This window comes from Syzygium oleosum, unplaced genomic scaffold, assembly GCF_021117445.2.
Source record: "Syzygium oleosum isolate NSW1041296 unplaced genomic scaffold, Sole_v2.1 Sole_v2.06, whole genome shotgun sequence".
In the NCBI taxonomy this organism is placed as follows: Eukaryota; Viridiplantae; Streptophyta; class Magnoliopsida; order Myrtales; family Myrtaceae; genus Syzygium; species Syzygium oleosum.
In genome coordinates, this window is record NW_026607490.1 from 12,866,440 (window position 1) to 12,883,437 (window position 16,998).

At 37.7% G+C, this 16,998-nt stretch overlaps 1 protein-coding gene across 4 annotated transcripts in view; it reads right to left on the reverse strand.

The window, feature by feature from the left end:
* Positions 1-16,998, reverse strand: part of LOC115682911 (uncharacterized) — a 52,627-nt gene continuing 35,629 nt past the window's right edge. Inside the window, exons 1-6 of one of the 4 annotated variants that reach the window (XM_056312799.1) lie at positions 9,886-9,969; positions 9,462-9,625; positions 3,283-3,320; positions 1,297-1,322; positions 927-1,221; positions 1-613 (exon numbers count right to left, since the gene is read on the reverse strand). In XM_056312799.1, the coding sequence (XP_056168774.1) occupies positions 304-613; positions 927-1,221; positions 1,297-1,322; positions 3,283-3,320; positions 9,462-9,590 (798 nt within the window). In that variant the 5' untranslated portion in view covers positions 9,591-9,625; positions 9,886-9,969 and the 3' untranslated portion in view covers positions 1-303. Of the gene's footprint in view, positions 614-926; positions 1,222-1,296; positions 1,323-3,282; positions 3,324-9,461; positions 9,626-9,885; positions 9,970-16,998 lie in introns of those variants that run through there. The other 3 variants (XM_056312800.1, XM_056312797.1, XM_056312798.1) reach the window with 3 other exon arrangements.

A 16,998-nucleotide genomic window follows, 5' to 3' on the forward strand; every position in this document is an offset into this window, starting at 1 on the left:
TTTCACAAAAGCAGCAACTTCTATTGAAATTCACTGATGTTCTCTAGAGACATTAGAGCATCGCGGAGTTTTCAGCATATGGCTGAGCCGCATTATGGAAATAAACGAGAAGTTCCCAGCTACGGGACTTATTACAGACCATAAATGAAGCATACAAGGTTTTCACTTCCAACTGTTTACTAACATACCACAATCATCCACTTCAGGAAATCATTTATTCGCCCAGGCAGTTTTCTTCACGACCCCACCATACTGATGAGATCAGTTTGGAAACAAACCTTCCATCTAGTTTCCTCTGTCCGATCACTCCAACAGGTCTTCAACGGATTCCTCGCCATCTGTAATAATGTCCTCAGAACCATCCACTCCATCTCCTGGCTGAACATCCGCACCTGAAGCCACCACCACTTCACCAACGTTGGGTAACTGGATGTTGACCGTTCCAGATCCTCCAGCTTGAAAAGCCATCTGCTCAGCTGGTAGCAGGCCACTTGAGCTGGAACGATTGCTTGCAGCACGCATCATGGCGCGCACCGGTGGAGACGGTAAATTCATTGACTGCTCCACAGGAGCTGCACCAGCTAAGGGTCCAAATAAGCTCCCAGCACTGGCTCTCCAAAGGACAAAGTGTAACCAATATCAGAATTAGATCATCACCTTTGAGTTGTGAGTTGATAGTACTTTTTACCAACAAAATCATGCCGAGGAAAAAAAAAGAATGGAAGGCGGTAATGCAAGATTGCTACTTAAGTATAGCATCTATTCTTCACCATAAATATGTCAGTATCTACCAAGAAATGGTGGAGCATTGACAGGATTACGAAAAGATGCTGGCACAAAATAAAAGAATGATTAACCATTACCAATCACAATGAGGAGGATGTTTTTAGGGATGTGGAGGAGCCTCTAATTTGATAAAGATTTACCTCATATTGAAAATGGGCTCCCCCAAGAACGCAAGGTCTGGTGCTTCAAGTCCGACAGGTTGGATGCTGTTCATCCCTTGAGGAAACAAATCATAGTGTTCATTGGGGCCAACATTACCCTGAAATGAATATCCATGATCCGTCCTTCTGTTGACGCCGAGAAGAAGATGTGTGATCCTTGTCACCTGAGATGACGGTGAGGCCCGACCAGAACCATTAACTGAACCCATCATCATATGGGCAGTTTCTCTGCGGTGGCGTGGAAAGGAGTAGGGGTGTCTAATAGGACTGCCATCTGCAAAATATAGCACTTAATTAATATCCCAGTAAAGGTAGCACACTCATCAGCACACTGGCCATCGAAACTTACGTCCAAGTGATGGGGATCCGCTGAACCTGCAAAAGTAAAAAAAATTGTAAGTGGGAAGGAAAGAACACTACATATGGAAGATGAGTTTTAAAGCAAAGAAACAGAAGACTGTAGCAGGGTAGCCTAATTTAATCAGCTAAATAACGACGTTTATACTTTTAGATCTCAAAACCACTGAATGGACACATCGTAACTAATTTAATAGTGTCAAATGACTAGTCTGGACCAAAAGGCAAAACCCTAAAAAAGTCCGAGACACCACAGATCAAGTTTGCCTGGAGCATGCAGGTTGAGATCTAATTGATGTTTTCCGTACAAAACAATCATAAAATAGAATGATGTATCAACATTGATGACTAAACGTGTGATCACACCATACACGCCACACATGACCTCTTGAACTCCTAATAAAAAGAAAATATTTCACTTGAAACAACATCAGACTAACAAGTATATCTAAGAAGAGATGCTGCATTTCTGATGTTCCTTATCTTAATTTGCAACCACTTACTTTTCTTCTGCCAAAAAACACTACTTACTTTTTCTTTTGCAACTACTTCAATGAAAGCTTTCCATAATTTATCTGCATTTCCTTCGGCAACATAAAAAACGCCATTGTGCTAAGAAAGCTAATAAAAAAGAAAAAATTAAGAAAAACAATAAAAGCTTGAACGTCCCCTACTTATAGCAGTCTTGCCTCTTATATTTACTTCATTTCGTCTGCACATCAGCCTTTTTTCTTTTGAGCATTGATGAAGAATGCCAGACTTAAATATCCGTACGTTTTTCTGCATAATCTGATGCATCCTTTTATAAAGATCTTGATCACCATGTAAAAGTAATGTAACGAATTGTAATGACCTAAACGGGACTTCTTTCCAGTTGAATTTTCCTAGTACATCGACAGGCCACTATCTAAACAAGCATTCTAGACAAGAAAATTTGTTACTTAAGAAAAGAGTTCAGATGGAGATAGCAAAGCTGCAAAATTATGTGATACCAGTAGGAGGGAAAACAAGATCCCCAAGACATCAAATTTGCTAGCAGCCTAGCACTACGATGGAATTTATTTAAAAGAACCTCAATTACAATGTGGAAATTGCTCCTCTAAAATTAATTTCACGGTGAATTGTATTCTAGAGAGAACCATTATTTATGGCATCAGATTCAAATCCGTTCAAGAGCCTGGACCTATGAAATACGAGACAGCCATGAACTCACTACCCACTCCACCATAGGACCACTGCTGTAAAATCCATCCAGAGATGGGACAATAATTTATAAAGTTCTATAACTTCTTTACGGAATAGGTGACAACTATTCGAAAGGTTCCTATTTAGACCTCACAGCCTGATGAATCAAACAATTTCATGAAGAGTTCAGACACAAAAGATTCATGTTCTTGTCCATAATAAACTCGCAATGTATCTGGAAATGATGATGCACTCAACTGGCTTTCTATGGAAGCTTGAGAAACTTATAATAGGATAAAAAAAATGAACATCTGCTAATGCATCAAGTTTTAACAACGTACACTCCAAAAGGTCCAAAAACAAAATAATGGTAATTGATGATCACATAAATCAGAGTACCAAAAAAAAACCGAACAAGTAGCTATATTCAGCACAAGCTGATATTTCCAGCATTGCAAATCCAATATCTAGAAATTCCTCGAATTCTCCTTTGTTATTGAGGATCATCAAGATAAACAGGAATGGTATACCAGGTATAGAAGATTGAAAATTGGAGAAATTGTTTGCTTTAAGAAAGTTGCTACTGAGCCAAAGAAGGAAGCTCAAGGTCTATGTAACGCTAGTATTTATCATACAACCGAGGTTTGACATATAAGGGAAAGAAAATTAACAATGAAGCTTCCACAAAAATATAAGAGATAGTAACCGTTAATCATAAAAACAAGCATTTGCTCTTCTTACAGACATGGCAAAAAGTAAACACTCTGCAATCTCAAGGAAAATCCACACTTACCATCCCTGATCAAGGCTCCAGTAAATTCCAGATGGTGGCTGCTGCACAAATCAACAAAAGATTCGACTTGAGAAAACAACTATCTATTAGACAATGTAACAGGTATGACAATACAATTATCACCCAAGAGTAAAATCAATGAAACACAAACTGAAGCACAATTATAGAGGCAAGAGTGTGGTTGCAAGAGACAGATAAAATCATCATACTATGGTCAAAATAACGGCATAACGGAATACAGAGATCATGACCAATTCAAAGAACTTCCATAAAGCGAGAGGCAGCAGTCAATTAAACTCAGAATGAAGTCCACAGCAACTAGATAAGCCTATTATCATCTCAATTGTCAATGATGCGGGCTCTTTTACGACTTCCAGACCACTCCCTCTATGATAATACATGGGAAAATATTCCACTATTACTGATTAACCATTTTTGGATAAGTACTCCAGCAGAAGTCCTCTCTTATACCTAATGTAAAAAATATTTTTATGACTAGCTGCGTGGTTGACGTGGTGTAATTAGCCAATCATATTGCCAAAATGATATACGTCTCCATCGACTTTGTCTTTTGAACACTGAAACTGTTCATTTTTTCCTAGCCAACTTCTCCAACTTCTAGAGAAAAGCATGAGTAATGAGTAGTCTCAGTAACTAGTTCAGTCTAGAAACTTGTTGAATATCAATTTCTCATAAAAATTTAGCCTCTCTTCCACTGTTCCCTCCATATGGTCAGGGACAAGAAAGGCATAGAGGGCAACAACAAATTTAGCATCAATTCAAAACAGGAATTTTATATAATTGTCCAGTAACCATACCAGCTTTTATTAAACAGCCAAAGCAACGATACCGGCCTCAGTTGACCTAAATGATGCTTGGTTATTACAAGCGACTTTGATGAAAAGTATGTATTTTGTGGTCCAAGAAGACACTTCCAATATCAGTCTGATGCTCTACTAGAGAAATCTTGTCTTCGCCAATGTTCATGTAGGATAAGAGAGTGTAACAATGGCAAAGAACAAATTATACCCCTATGCTACAATTTTCAAGCAATAAATTGACTTCTTGGTCGTATAAGAGTTTGTTTGGAGTGGCTTTTGCTTCTTGCTTTTTCAAGTGTCGCGGCACATGTACTTTGACTATTTCATTTACAACTCAGGGGAACAGTTGCAGAGAGCCTAGCTACATGAAGCCCATGGAATATAGTCCCCCAAGTCCCATGAACTGACTAAGTCCGAGCTTTGCTTTATGCAAGCGGCCCTGAAGTAGAGCAGTTTTACGGGATTTGAATGGATGATCTCCAACTCTTGAGCTGCAAATTCTCTGACAACCCAGCCAATCATACCAACCTTGAGGGATTACTTTGACTTTTTTAAAGGTGCATACTTTTTGAGAGGAATCCATTACTTCATAAATATTATTTCTTTTAAATCACAAAGGCATATCCATGAAGATACGTAATGCATCTTTCTTGCAAATAATGCTATTTTAGCATATAAAAGGTCCGGCTATGTTTAATTCAAGCTAGGCTTAGGAAGAGAATGATGATCATTTTCCGTATATAGAATTGATAGTCCACAAGGAAGCTAAATTGAGGACAAAGTGGAAGATATACTAAATGCATGGTAGAAACATAAAGAGTACTCCGGTGCACAAGGCTTCTCGTACTGAGTGTACGAGGATAAGTTAATATGTGCAAACTACCTCTAGTTTCCTAGAGAGGTTGTTTTCGTGACTAGAAGTCATAATTTCAGCTACAATGGAGCAACCTTTTACGGCTACACTAAGGCTACCTCTAATTGCCTTTATGATGATTACATTTGTGAAGTTGCATTTTCGATTCGCTAAACAAGATAAACAAGTGGTTGTCGCTATGTGAACGATGTTTTTTTACATGTATGGATTAACAAGATTACCAAGAGTGAGCAATGCATTCATTAAACAATGGAGATATTTGGAAAACTACGTAAAAGGTTTTTTGTATCATTCTGTAGTAGCTATATTATAATTTGTGTCTATTCGTGTTCTCTGACAACATCATAATAATAATTTAGAAAGTCAAATGATTTATTATTGATTTGATCAAAACATGTTATAATCCTTGTATATGAGTCAAATGTATCATGTCATGTCATATTTGGTGTTTTCTCTGCACATATTTCACCTTGCCTCATGACAATCGACTCATTAACAGGTCATGTCCAATATTGCGAACCTTATTAACTAATAGGTTCAAACACGAGTCTCGTAAAAATTAATCCATTTAACCCCTCAGATATGGCCGAGATCCAATTGAATTGGCATTGATCATAGTAGAACCACTCGAGTAGAGTCAAAAGCCATCTTATCATCAGATGGATGATGTGTAACTTCTCCAATTTCACTCGCATAATAGGTATCTTGTAGTGTAAGCTCATTTGTCTTCCTAGAGAATAAAAGCCCTGTAAAACACATGGAGCTTCGCAAGCTTCATTACAAGAGCTTAATTGCAAAAGATACTAAAGTAAAAAGGTTTTGACATTTCTTTGTTTCCTCTATGTTTTTTGGTTGATTTGGAAAGAGTGGAACAAGAGGGTCATTGAAGGAGAGGAGCCCTCTTTTAAAGTAATTATTGAAAATTGGCTAAGAAATCTTACATTTTTAGTATAATCGAAGCTTACTTTTGGATGTAAGCGCTTTGATCAACATTGCAGACGCATTGTCTGGTGACTGAGGCAGAGCTCTTTTTTGGTTCTTGAGCTCTTTTTATATATGGTTTGCACCTCCTTCGTGCATTGGTAGCAGATCATCTTTTACCTAAAAAAATTTGTCGGATATTGCAATCTGAGTAACATTGGCAAAACAACGATTTTTCAACGAAGGGAAGAGGAAATTGTTGTGCACCTCTGTCTGCACTGCCCTTGGACATGGTAGATTTAGACAACTTCTTAAGCTTCCGTAGAGGGGGATTGGTCATGAAAGAGGTTCGAACTTCACAGAGTAACTTGCTACAAGAATGGATCCATCTTTGTGTTTCCCCATATTTCGGTCAATTTGGAATGGAAGGACCAAAAAGACTGCTGAGGGAGTAGTCCTATGGCATAAAGATATTCAGGGACGCCCAAGTTTCGATAGAGACAATAAATTCATGAATTCAATACTAGATGCCTATTGACATTCCGGCCTTCCTTCTTCTTTCCGAGCCTATCCGAAAGGCAATTCAGTACTTCTTAGTTGTGAATATATAAATAGTATGAACAGTTCTATGGATATCTTTGCTTCGGAACAAAACAGTTAGAATCAAGCTCGGTCAACTAGAATGTGTATTATCCATATAGGGATTCTTTATGTAAATGTGTATTACAATTTTAGTATAATGGAAGCTTACTTTTGGATGTGAGCGCTTTGATCAACATTGCAGACGCATTGTCTGGTGACTGAGGCAAAGCTTATTTATGTTTCTCAAGCTCTTTTTATATACAGTTGGCACCTCCTTTGTGCCTTGGTAGTAGATCATCTTTTACCTAAAAAAATTGTCTGATATTGCAATTTGAGTAACATTGGCAAAACAACGACCTTTCACCGAAGGGAAGAGGAAATTGTTGTGCAACTCCGTCGGCACTGACCTTGGACATGGTAGATTTAGACAACTTCTTAAGCTTTCGTAGAGGGGGATTGGTCATGGAAAGAGGTTCAGACTTCACAGAGAACCTTGCTACAAGAACGGATCCATCTGTGTTTCCCCATATTTCGGTCAATTTGGAATGGAAGGAACAAAAAAACTGCCGAGGGAGTAGTCCTATGGCATAAAGATTTTCAGGGATGCCCAAGTTTCAATAGAGACAATAAATTCTTGAATTCAATACTAGACGCCTATTGGCATTCCGGCCTTCCTTATCCTTTCTGGGCCTATCCGAAGGACACTTCGGTACTTCTTGATCGTGAATATCTAAATAGTACGAACTGTTCTGTGAATATTTTTGCTTCAGAACAAAACAATTAGAATCGAGCTTGGTCAAATAGAATGTGTATTATCCATATAGGGATTCTTTATGTAAATGTGTATTACATTTTTTGTATAATGGAAGGTTACTTTTGGATGTAAATGCTTTGATCAACATTGTAGACGTATTGTCTAGTGACTGAGGCAGAGCTCTTTTTATATACAGTTGGCACCTCCTTTGTGCCTTGGAAGTAGATCATCTTTTACCTATTAAAATTGTCTGATATTGCAATTTGAGTAACATTGGCAAAACAACGATCTTTCACCGAACGGAAGAGGAAATTGTTGTGCACCTCTGTCCGCATTGCTCTTGGACATGGTAGATTTAGACAACTTCTTAAGTTTCCGTAGAGGGGGATTGGTCATGGAAAGAGGTTCGGACTTCACAGAGTACCTTGCTACAAGAACGGATCCATCTTTATGTTTCCTCATATTCGGCCAATTTGGAATGGAAGGAACAAAAAAACTGCTAAGGGAGTAGTCCTATGGCATAAAGATTTTCAGGGACGCCCAAGCTTCGATAGAGACAATAAATTCCTGAATTCAAAACTAGACGCCTGTTGGCATTCTGGCCTTCCTTCTCCTTTACAAGCCTATCTGAAAGACACTTCAGTACTTCTCAGTCGTGAATATCTAAATAGTACAAACCGTTCTGTGGATATCTTTGCTTATGAACAAAACAATTAGAATCGAGGTCGGTCAACTAGAATGTTTATTATCCATATAGGAATTCTTTATGTAAATGAGGTTGTTTTTTGGTCTCTCCGCTCTTGTTAAATGCGTGTTTGCACCTCCTCAATGCCTATATGGTAAAATATTTCCTTGCTCAAATCAAAACACAAAAGATGGAAGCTGTCAAAATTATCTTCAAGATATATCTATCTTGTGCATGAGTAGTCTCTGGTTACAATATATTTCCAACAAGAGAAATAGATTTTTGATTGATAGTGCTATTAAATGTTTCCAAAAGTTCAATGACCACATAAGAAAGAAAATGAGTCATTCCCATCCCACATAATGATAAGGGAAATTGATCAGGTTATCAACGTAAAAGTTGCCAAAGAAAGATATCCACCAGTGAAAGCTTCTCCTAGTGTTATCAATGTGTAAAGCTCTTTAACAAGATCAGCAGCGACAAAATTCGACTATTCAAGTCCTTAAACCTGCTAGATTCCCAAAGAATCTTACCCTATCCTTTTCTTAAACCCAGCTTGTTCCTCAGTAGACTTCTTTAATCTCATTCCAAATCCAAGCCCATTCTGCATGCTCCATAAAAGATCTCATCCATCATCAACTGTCCTCCCTATCAAAGGATCTCTTTTCGCTGACCTCTCTTAATGATCCAGACCAGAGCAAAGAAAGCAATAGTGATATCGTGCGAACATGCTGCACACTTAAAAGTTAAGGGTTTGAAGGAAAGGAACAACCATTTCACGTTTTGCCTTTTCTCTAATCATTGTTCTCTCTACCTTTCCTTTTTTTTTTTTCACTTATGTATCAACAAGGTGCTTAAAATTGCCTTGCACTAGTCACAACTTACAGTCATTCAGTTAAGCCCCTTAACTTCTAATTTAGTTTGATAGGTTGCTGCTTCGATGTGAACGAGTAATTTCCTTCACATACACGTGGCCTTTCATCATGTTGAATCAGATTCCAACAACATACTAAGAAGACAGAGAGCAAAACAGATAGGAGGAGCAAAGAGCTCGACAGAGCCTAAAATTGCATGAAAATACTCTGGAGAGCTCATTCAACTCTAACTGATTTGCAGTCCACTCCAAAAGTATACAATTCCCCAGTCCTAGTCTTCCACAGGTAAAAAGCAGATCGACTCAAGCTCATTACGAGAAGAACGAGACAAAGCTAATGAAACTAGGAAACTGTGATTTCTTTCCACCACAAAGTCTAAGAAATTTAAAATCTCAAGTGCAGAGACCAGAGTCATAGCGATAACTCAATCCACATTACACCACATGCAGAATAGGGCAACATATTGCCCCTATCCCATCAGTTTCACCTGTAGCTTATCAAAATGATCAAGCAAAGCCAAGATTCAAAATCCAAACGGAAAGAAGCCACGAATCTACAGTCCTAGCAGATTCTAGAATCACGGCGAATGTGAATTTACAGGATCCCACGAAATCGAGAATCGAATGCGCAAAACAACTCGACGCAAGTAAGGGTGACTATTCATTACCATTCCGACGGGACGCACCTGCACATCTCCCGGGGCCGCACGGGCACCCGCTCTGCCGCCCCGAGGAGCTCTGGTCGGGAAGGTCCTCCAGACTCCTTCCTCCATGGCCCGGCACACGGGGCAGCGCATCGCGTTCGCGGCATTGAAGGCCGAACCCAGGCAATCTGAATCAGAAACAATCCCAAAAAGCAAAAACGATTCATTGCCGGAAATCAAACCCAAAGGGCTCAACTTGAACGCGATTCATCATCTGGTGGAAACTGGAACACTACAGCCGATGGACAAACCCCAAGAAATCCCACCATCAGGACGACAGATGCGAGGCAACAGAGCATCATACATTCACGAATCTAGACATTCTAAGAACGCAACAGATTGCCCATCATCATCCATCATTCAATTTGCTAAGATTGACAGGAATTACCAGGAAGGGAGATGCATCAGCTGGACATCGCATTGTCACCCTCTCTCTCTCTCTCTCTCGGACCGCAACATGCTGACTTCCAGTTTCTGTACGAGGATCCTTATATAGCGATGTCGTTTCATCTTCTTTCTTTCTTGGTGGTTTTTTTTTTTTTTACGGAGTGAGGGTCGACAATAATGCTTCCACTAATATTTAGTATAGCATAGACTTATATTTCCATAATGAGATGATATTACATCAAAAGAAGAAGCTTCTTCTAATTACATCAGATTCAGTTACCAATTGATAATCATGCTAACCATAATGCTTCTACTAATATTTAGTATAGGCGCGGAATTATATTAACACAAGATGCTATCACTGAAATCGATGTATCTATAACTTTCTCTCAACGCGTTTTGAAACATTAGGACAGCATGGACAATCGTGGGAGAGATACATATGTCGGCCCTTTTTCTTCAGAGAACTAATGGAACATCCGAGTTAAGAGAAAAGGAAAGCTAAAGAACGATATTGACTATGGTTGATGTCTTCCCAACCTCAATCCAGTCGCAATTAGTTAATTAGACTCGCCACGACAATAACTCGGTGAGATCAAGTCGCAGGAATTAAACCTCACATTTGCAATGATTGATGAATCTAAGTCAAATGACTAGTATCACCTTTGATTAATGTAGATACTTTTTACTTTTTGCCTACTATAGATAACAATGTGATGCTAATTAGACAGAATAGTGGAAGGTAAGTCTAAACAATGTAACCAATCATGGAGTTGTCAACATCGCAAAGAACATTAGTCGTGCAATATTTTACATCACCTAGCCATTCACCACAAAGTTTTAAACCATGCCAATGGTATTGGTCTTCAAAACCCAAATCGCTTATGAGCTTGAGATCATCAATATCAAGTTATGGCAATCTTGATATGTCTAGCTAGGCCAACGACGCTAACAAATTTGGGTTAACATTAATATATCGATAATGTCAGCTCAACACTAATAAATATTAAGATCTTCTAAGGATGAATTGATTAATTCACTTATCTACCTTAAGAGAGAATGTGACTTAAATTCTCACTCACCAAGAAACTTCACTCTCTCCTCACATGTTGTGTTGATATTGTGATCTCTCTCTCCATTACAAAAGATGAAAGGTAACCAAAGATATGTGATTCATTAATTCGATGCAAGAAAATAATAACTCAAATGTGTAAAGAACAATATACAAAATGTAATGCATGATATATTTCAACATATAAAGCTTATAGAAAGGAATCACAATGATAATAATAAAAACTAGATACATAGATACAATCAAAGCGATCCAATTAATAAAGTATTTTGTATAGTAGAAGTTTTTAATGGCCGGTGCACCTAACATAGACTTAGTGATTTTACCTTAACTATGATACTTTATAATAAGCAAATACTAGGTACTGTTTTTTCTACACATCCTCATCTATCACCATTGTTGTGGGTGGTTAGTTAATCAAATTACCCTAATCAACGTGATGAATGTACTTGCTAAAAATCATTTATCGTCAAGAAAATTGTGATCGGTTTTGATTTATGATATATCCATAATATAAAGAAAGCAATAGGATGTATTCACGACAAATGAATATTTTCCGCAAAATCATTTTTTCAAAAGAAAAATGTTTTTCCATTTTCAAGTTAGGAAATTCATTTTCAAAATTATAAGCATTCATATTTTCTTTAACCATAAATGATTTTTCATTTTCAGCAAATCAAACGCATAAAACTCCAAAAAAACTAATTCTCGAGAAATTCTTTCGCTCGAACATACACTTCTTGAGTTTATTACAATTATATGCACTCTTCATTAAAAATAGTTTTATTTTCTTTATTTTGAACACGTCATCACATTTTGCTTATTTGGTTGAAATGCAATCTCCTCTTTTTTTTTTTTTCTTTTCTTTTTTCTTCATAAAAAGAGAAATCTGGAAACGTCCTATATAAGAAAAACAGTGCAAACTTCTTAGAAATCAACAGTTTTTCCTTTGAAGATATATCTAACAACATGGCTTTCTAAACTGTGTTTTTAGACAAAGATCATAAGACTACGACACACTGGCTTAAGATATAGTAGTCTAAGATTTAATTGGCCTTATATTAGCATCTTTGATTTCCGATCAAATAATGACTCATGTATCCCAATAAAAAATAAATGGTTTTTAATACGGTCCGCACACAGGGAAAAACCCTAAATTGATGCACAAAAACCCTAATTATGCATGACAAATTTACTCCGAACTAATTTTTTTACTACTAAAAATCTCAAACTGCTACACTTATGACAAATTTACCTCCAACAAATGTTTTGACCACCAAAATCCCCAAACTGGTACACTTATGATAAATTTACCATTTGTTAAATTGCAATCACAAATTGATAAGCCTATGACAAACAGAGGAGTAAAACCCCAAACTGGTATACCCGTCAATTTTCACATGTCATCTAACTCAGCAATTTGATAGTAAAATTTAATGGAAACTAACGGAGGGTAAATTTATCACAAGTGTACCGGTTTGGGGTTTTTAGTGGTCAAAAAATTAATTTATGGTAAATTTGGTACAGTTGTACCGATTTGTGATTTTTCATGATATTAACCCAAAAATAAATATTAATCTCTACGTATACCATCGCCAACACCAAACCCCCACAGCAATAAATGCATCAAAACGTAAGTCCACATATTTCACGTAGAACTACGCGTTTTTCAGTCGAGCAGGCACATTTTCGTGCACAAACTGTGCATACTTGCACATGTGTCCATAGGGTAACAGCAACAAGACGACACACATCAGTTCTGAAGTATGAACAACTCGACAAAACTCTCTGTTTCTCTCTCAACAACAAGAACAACGTCAATTGAAGAAGTATACTTGTCACATGTGTACCAGTTTGGAGTTTTTAGTGGTCAAAAAATTAGTGCGGAGTAAATTTATTACAATAATACTGGTTCGTGATTTTTTATGGTATTAACCCAAAAATAAATATTAATCTCTACGTATACCATCGCCAAGACCAAACCCCCCACAGCAAAAAATGCATCAAAACGTAAGTCCACATGTATTTCACATAGATCTATACATTTTTCAGTCGAGTAGTCACATTTTTGCGCACATACCTGCATATACTTGCACATGTGTCCACAGGGTAACAGCAAAAAGACGACACAAATCAGTTTGCAGTATGAACAACTCGACGAAACTCTCTCTTTCTCTCTCAACAACAAGAGCATCGTCAATCGAAGAAGCACGCAATGAAAACTCACAGACACACAAAAAAGAAGAAAAAAGAAAAAACATATGAGTCTATAAATGCATATATACACAAGACGAAACACTTACCCAGATGGAAGGTATGGCGGCAGCGAAGGGTCACGGTGGTGCGTACAGCCAGGCCCTCTAGGCAAATTGTGCAATGGTTTTGGTAGTTTAGAGTGTTGTTTGATGCATCAGCCATTTTCTTTCAGATGCAGTTTCTTCTTCGCCTCCTTCTTCACAAACACAAAAGATGAGAACACGCACACAGACACACAACTAGGGTTTTGATCGAGAGCAAAAGAGGTGAGAATGAAAAAGGGGAACGATATGTAAATCAAGGGGGGTCACGATGATGTTAATGAGAATGAGGCAACTCCATACAAGGCATGCATAATCTGGGTTGGCACGTGGAAGCCATGGATGCAAGTGCATTCAATGCAAAAGAAGAGACAGACCAAATCCGATATAGGTGGTGCATTTTTCCATTGTTTAGTTGCAGATTTTGGGGAGTAGGCCCACAATTCCGCGGATGACACTAGTGACAAATAATGTAGAAATTACTCATTTAACCTATGTTTTATATACTATATCAAATTTGGACCACCAAATGGGATAACACTCATCAATTTTAATGGTCTGAACTCATCTAGCAATTTCTTTGATTGATTTGAGATTAATGGGGCTCATTTCCCACATGATTTGCACTTATTGGCCAATGTAAATTAGAAGTGTTGAACTAAGAGCGAACCATAAGAACGGTAAAATAAACTTGTGTTTTATGATGGGAGTAATGGAAGTCTTGCCATTTTTTATTATATGATTGGCTTCATTTAATAAAATGAATCTCAACGATATTCGGATAGTTTTTAGACTAAATCACTTTCCAAACATACCGTGGGCTTGAATTGTAGAGGATCATAGCTGGCCATTTTCCGTAATTAGGGTGCATTAACTAAGCTGCTCACTTTATAGAGTGAAACGAGTTTATCGTTTTTAAGTACTTTCCACATTTGCAACCATTTAAATTAATCATGATAACCAGACAAAAAAGAATCAATCATGACAAATAAATATGCCCTAAATGTATTGTTTGAATGTTGAATGTAACCCATAACAATTAATGTGAATAATTAATATGGATGAAGGAAAATATGGTAATTTCAAGACTCCGTTTTTTTCACGAAAAATATTTTCCGGGAAAACATAATCCTTATTTTTCGGCGTTTGGATTACTTAAAAAAATGAGTCAACGGAAAACCTACAATTAAATTCAGGAATATGATTTTCTCTTTAAAAAATTGAAAATCATTTTCAAGCATATGACTAGATATCAGCACTTGGACCAAAAACTCTACTTTTAGGCACGAAAACCTTAACGCTCATTCTCGGATCCTCGACGTCTAGGGCTGAGTCCATGGCGCCCAGACTCGAGATCCTGGTGCTAGTGCCCGGGTCCATGGAGCCCGAGCCCTACCGGTGCCAACGCTTAGGTCCCTGGCGCCAGTGCAAGGGTCCATCGAGGTTGGGCTCAAGGCCTCAGTGCCTAGGTACTAGGGTCTCAAGCATGGGCAATAGGGTCTCGAGCCCGGCCTTGATTGACTCAGTCGACAGGAGCGCTAGGTCCCCAACCCGGCCTCTGTGGACTTAAGCATCAGTATCCCGTGCTCGGCTTTTGTGGACTAGGGCTAGGGTGCCAGGGATTCGGGCACGGTCATCGAGGCCTCGAGCCTAGCCTCTATGGGCTTGGGCCCGGTGCTTGTGCTCTTGCTCGGGACCCAGGTGCTTGGTGCCCAGGTCCCTAGTGCTCGAGTTAGGGTCCATTAAGGTTGGACTCGGGATCTTGGTGCCTGTGCCTGGTTTCTCGGCTGCCTGTGTGCAAGTTATTTTCCAAAGGACGAAAAATATTTTCTGGTTGTTTTTCAGGTTTCAACTGCACAATATTGTTTTTTTCTTGGAAAATGACTACCTGAATTTTGTTTTTAAAAAAATGTAACATTTTTGTGAAACAAACAGGTTTCAAAGCGCCTAAAATTTTCCCAATCACATACAAGTGCCTAATTTAGGCAAAACAAGGTCAAGAAAAAAGCATAATGCACTTCGTGGTTACGAAAGTAAATGTTTGCCAAAACAAAATTTTATTGATTTTAGTTTGCAATTGATTAATTTAAGGTGAGGTTGTGCTTTTCACATTATTATTCGAAAATTACTTGGGCTTTTTAGCCAACACGAAAGTATCAGATGGAAAAGTATATATTGACATTGGACTACATACGTATAGACTGGGTAGCTGGACAAATTACAAGCGATACTCATACAAATATGCTACATCATTTACTATATTACTTTTATAAATCTATCTTAGTATAGCTAACATTATTGAAGTGAGAAATACAATAACAATATCCGTTGTAATTTTTTTCTGCAGTTACTAACCCTGAATGTGACCTCTGATCGATTTGGAGAGAGGGGAAAAGGAGGGAGCCGAGGACTTTGCTTGTTGAGCCAACGATGCCTTCAGATGTTTTCACCGGGACAACATCTTAAATTCGATTATACATCTAGTTGTCTAGTCTCTATCACGTCCCTTAAATAATAACTTGATATATGTGAATTTTTCGCTAACATAAAAATATGGATTTCCAACTTTTTAAGTCACCGCTCTTGGTTTTCTCCTTAAAATGTCCCTAACCATTCAGGCATTCACTGCATATCCCTAGATAAGCATAAAAAACGCAACATAGTTAAGATTAATCATCCACTAATTGCAAACGACTTTCACCACCTTTTGTTTTTCCTTCCCTTTCACGGTTTTACCTTTTGTATAATTTGTTTGCGTTCATATCAATTTAAAATAAAAATGGGAACATATTTTTTCATTCCATATATATGAATGCCGATTTGTGCTAATTTGCACATGTGCGATTGAGAAACTAGCTATGTGACCATGTGCTTTGTGCGAACATATATTGGTAAACATTTTCCTCTTTAACCGGTCTCTCGCACTGATTTAACTTTGACATGGTCTGCATCGTTTGAGATTGTTGTCCCTCACATTTGAGTTTGTAAAAATAAGAGTCCGAGTCACTTTACTTTTCTTTTAATGCACTTACGCTAATGCATCGTGCTTACCATCTGATCAACGATGTGTCTTTTCTTGGCTATTGTATTAGGTTTTGGGAAAGTAATATGGAAAAGAGATGTCGTTTTTTTTTTTTCTATAGTTGGCATGTTTTTTTTGTATAAGTGTGAAATGAAACTGATTATGGCCTGAAGGGCCATTAGGCTCGAAGTACATTTTGAGCAAGTGTCCACAATAGCGTTTTCGCAATATATTTTGATATTGATAAATGATATGGTCACACACAATAAAAATTCATAACTACCATTAGCTTATTATCTTTCTATTTGCTAAAAATATCAGAGAGAGAGAGATATATATATAAAATGGTGGAGAAAGTGGGGGTGAGGTAACTTACTAAACTCTCCAAACGACTTAAGGTAAAAGTAGAAACAAATGAAACTCGAGGGCAATCCAAAAAATTTCTAAGATACTTTTACTTTTTGGATACCATAGACAATGATTTAGTGGGAACTGGGCAGTGCAACCAAGGTAAGTCTAAATGGTGTAACGAGTCATGTAGTCATAATCATCGCTAAGTGCATGAGTCGTGTAATGATTTGCATCAGTGGCCAATCACCACAAAGTTTAGAATCATGCAATCGATTTTTTTTATTAAATATTAAAAAAATTGAAAAAAATTATAAAAATTATCTAGGTCAGCACTGTTGATACCACATAGGACAACCGGCATTTACATCAAAT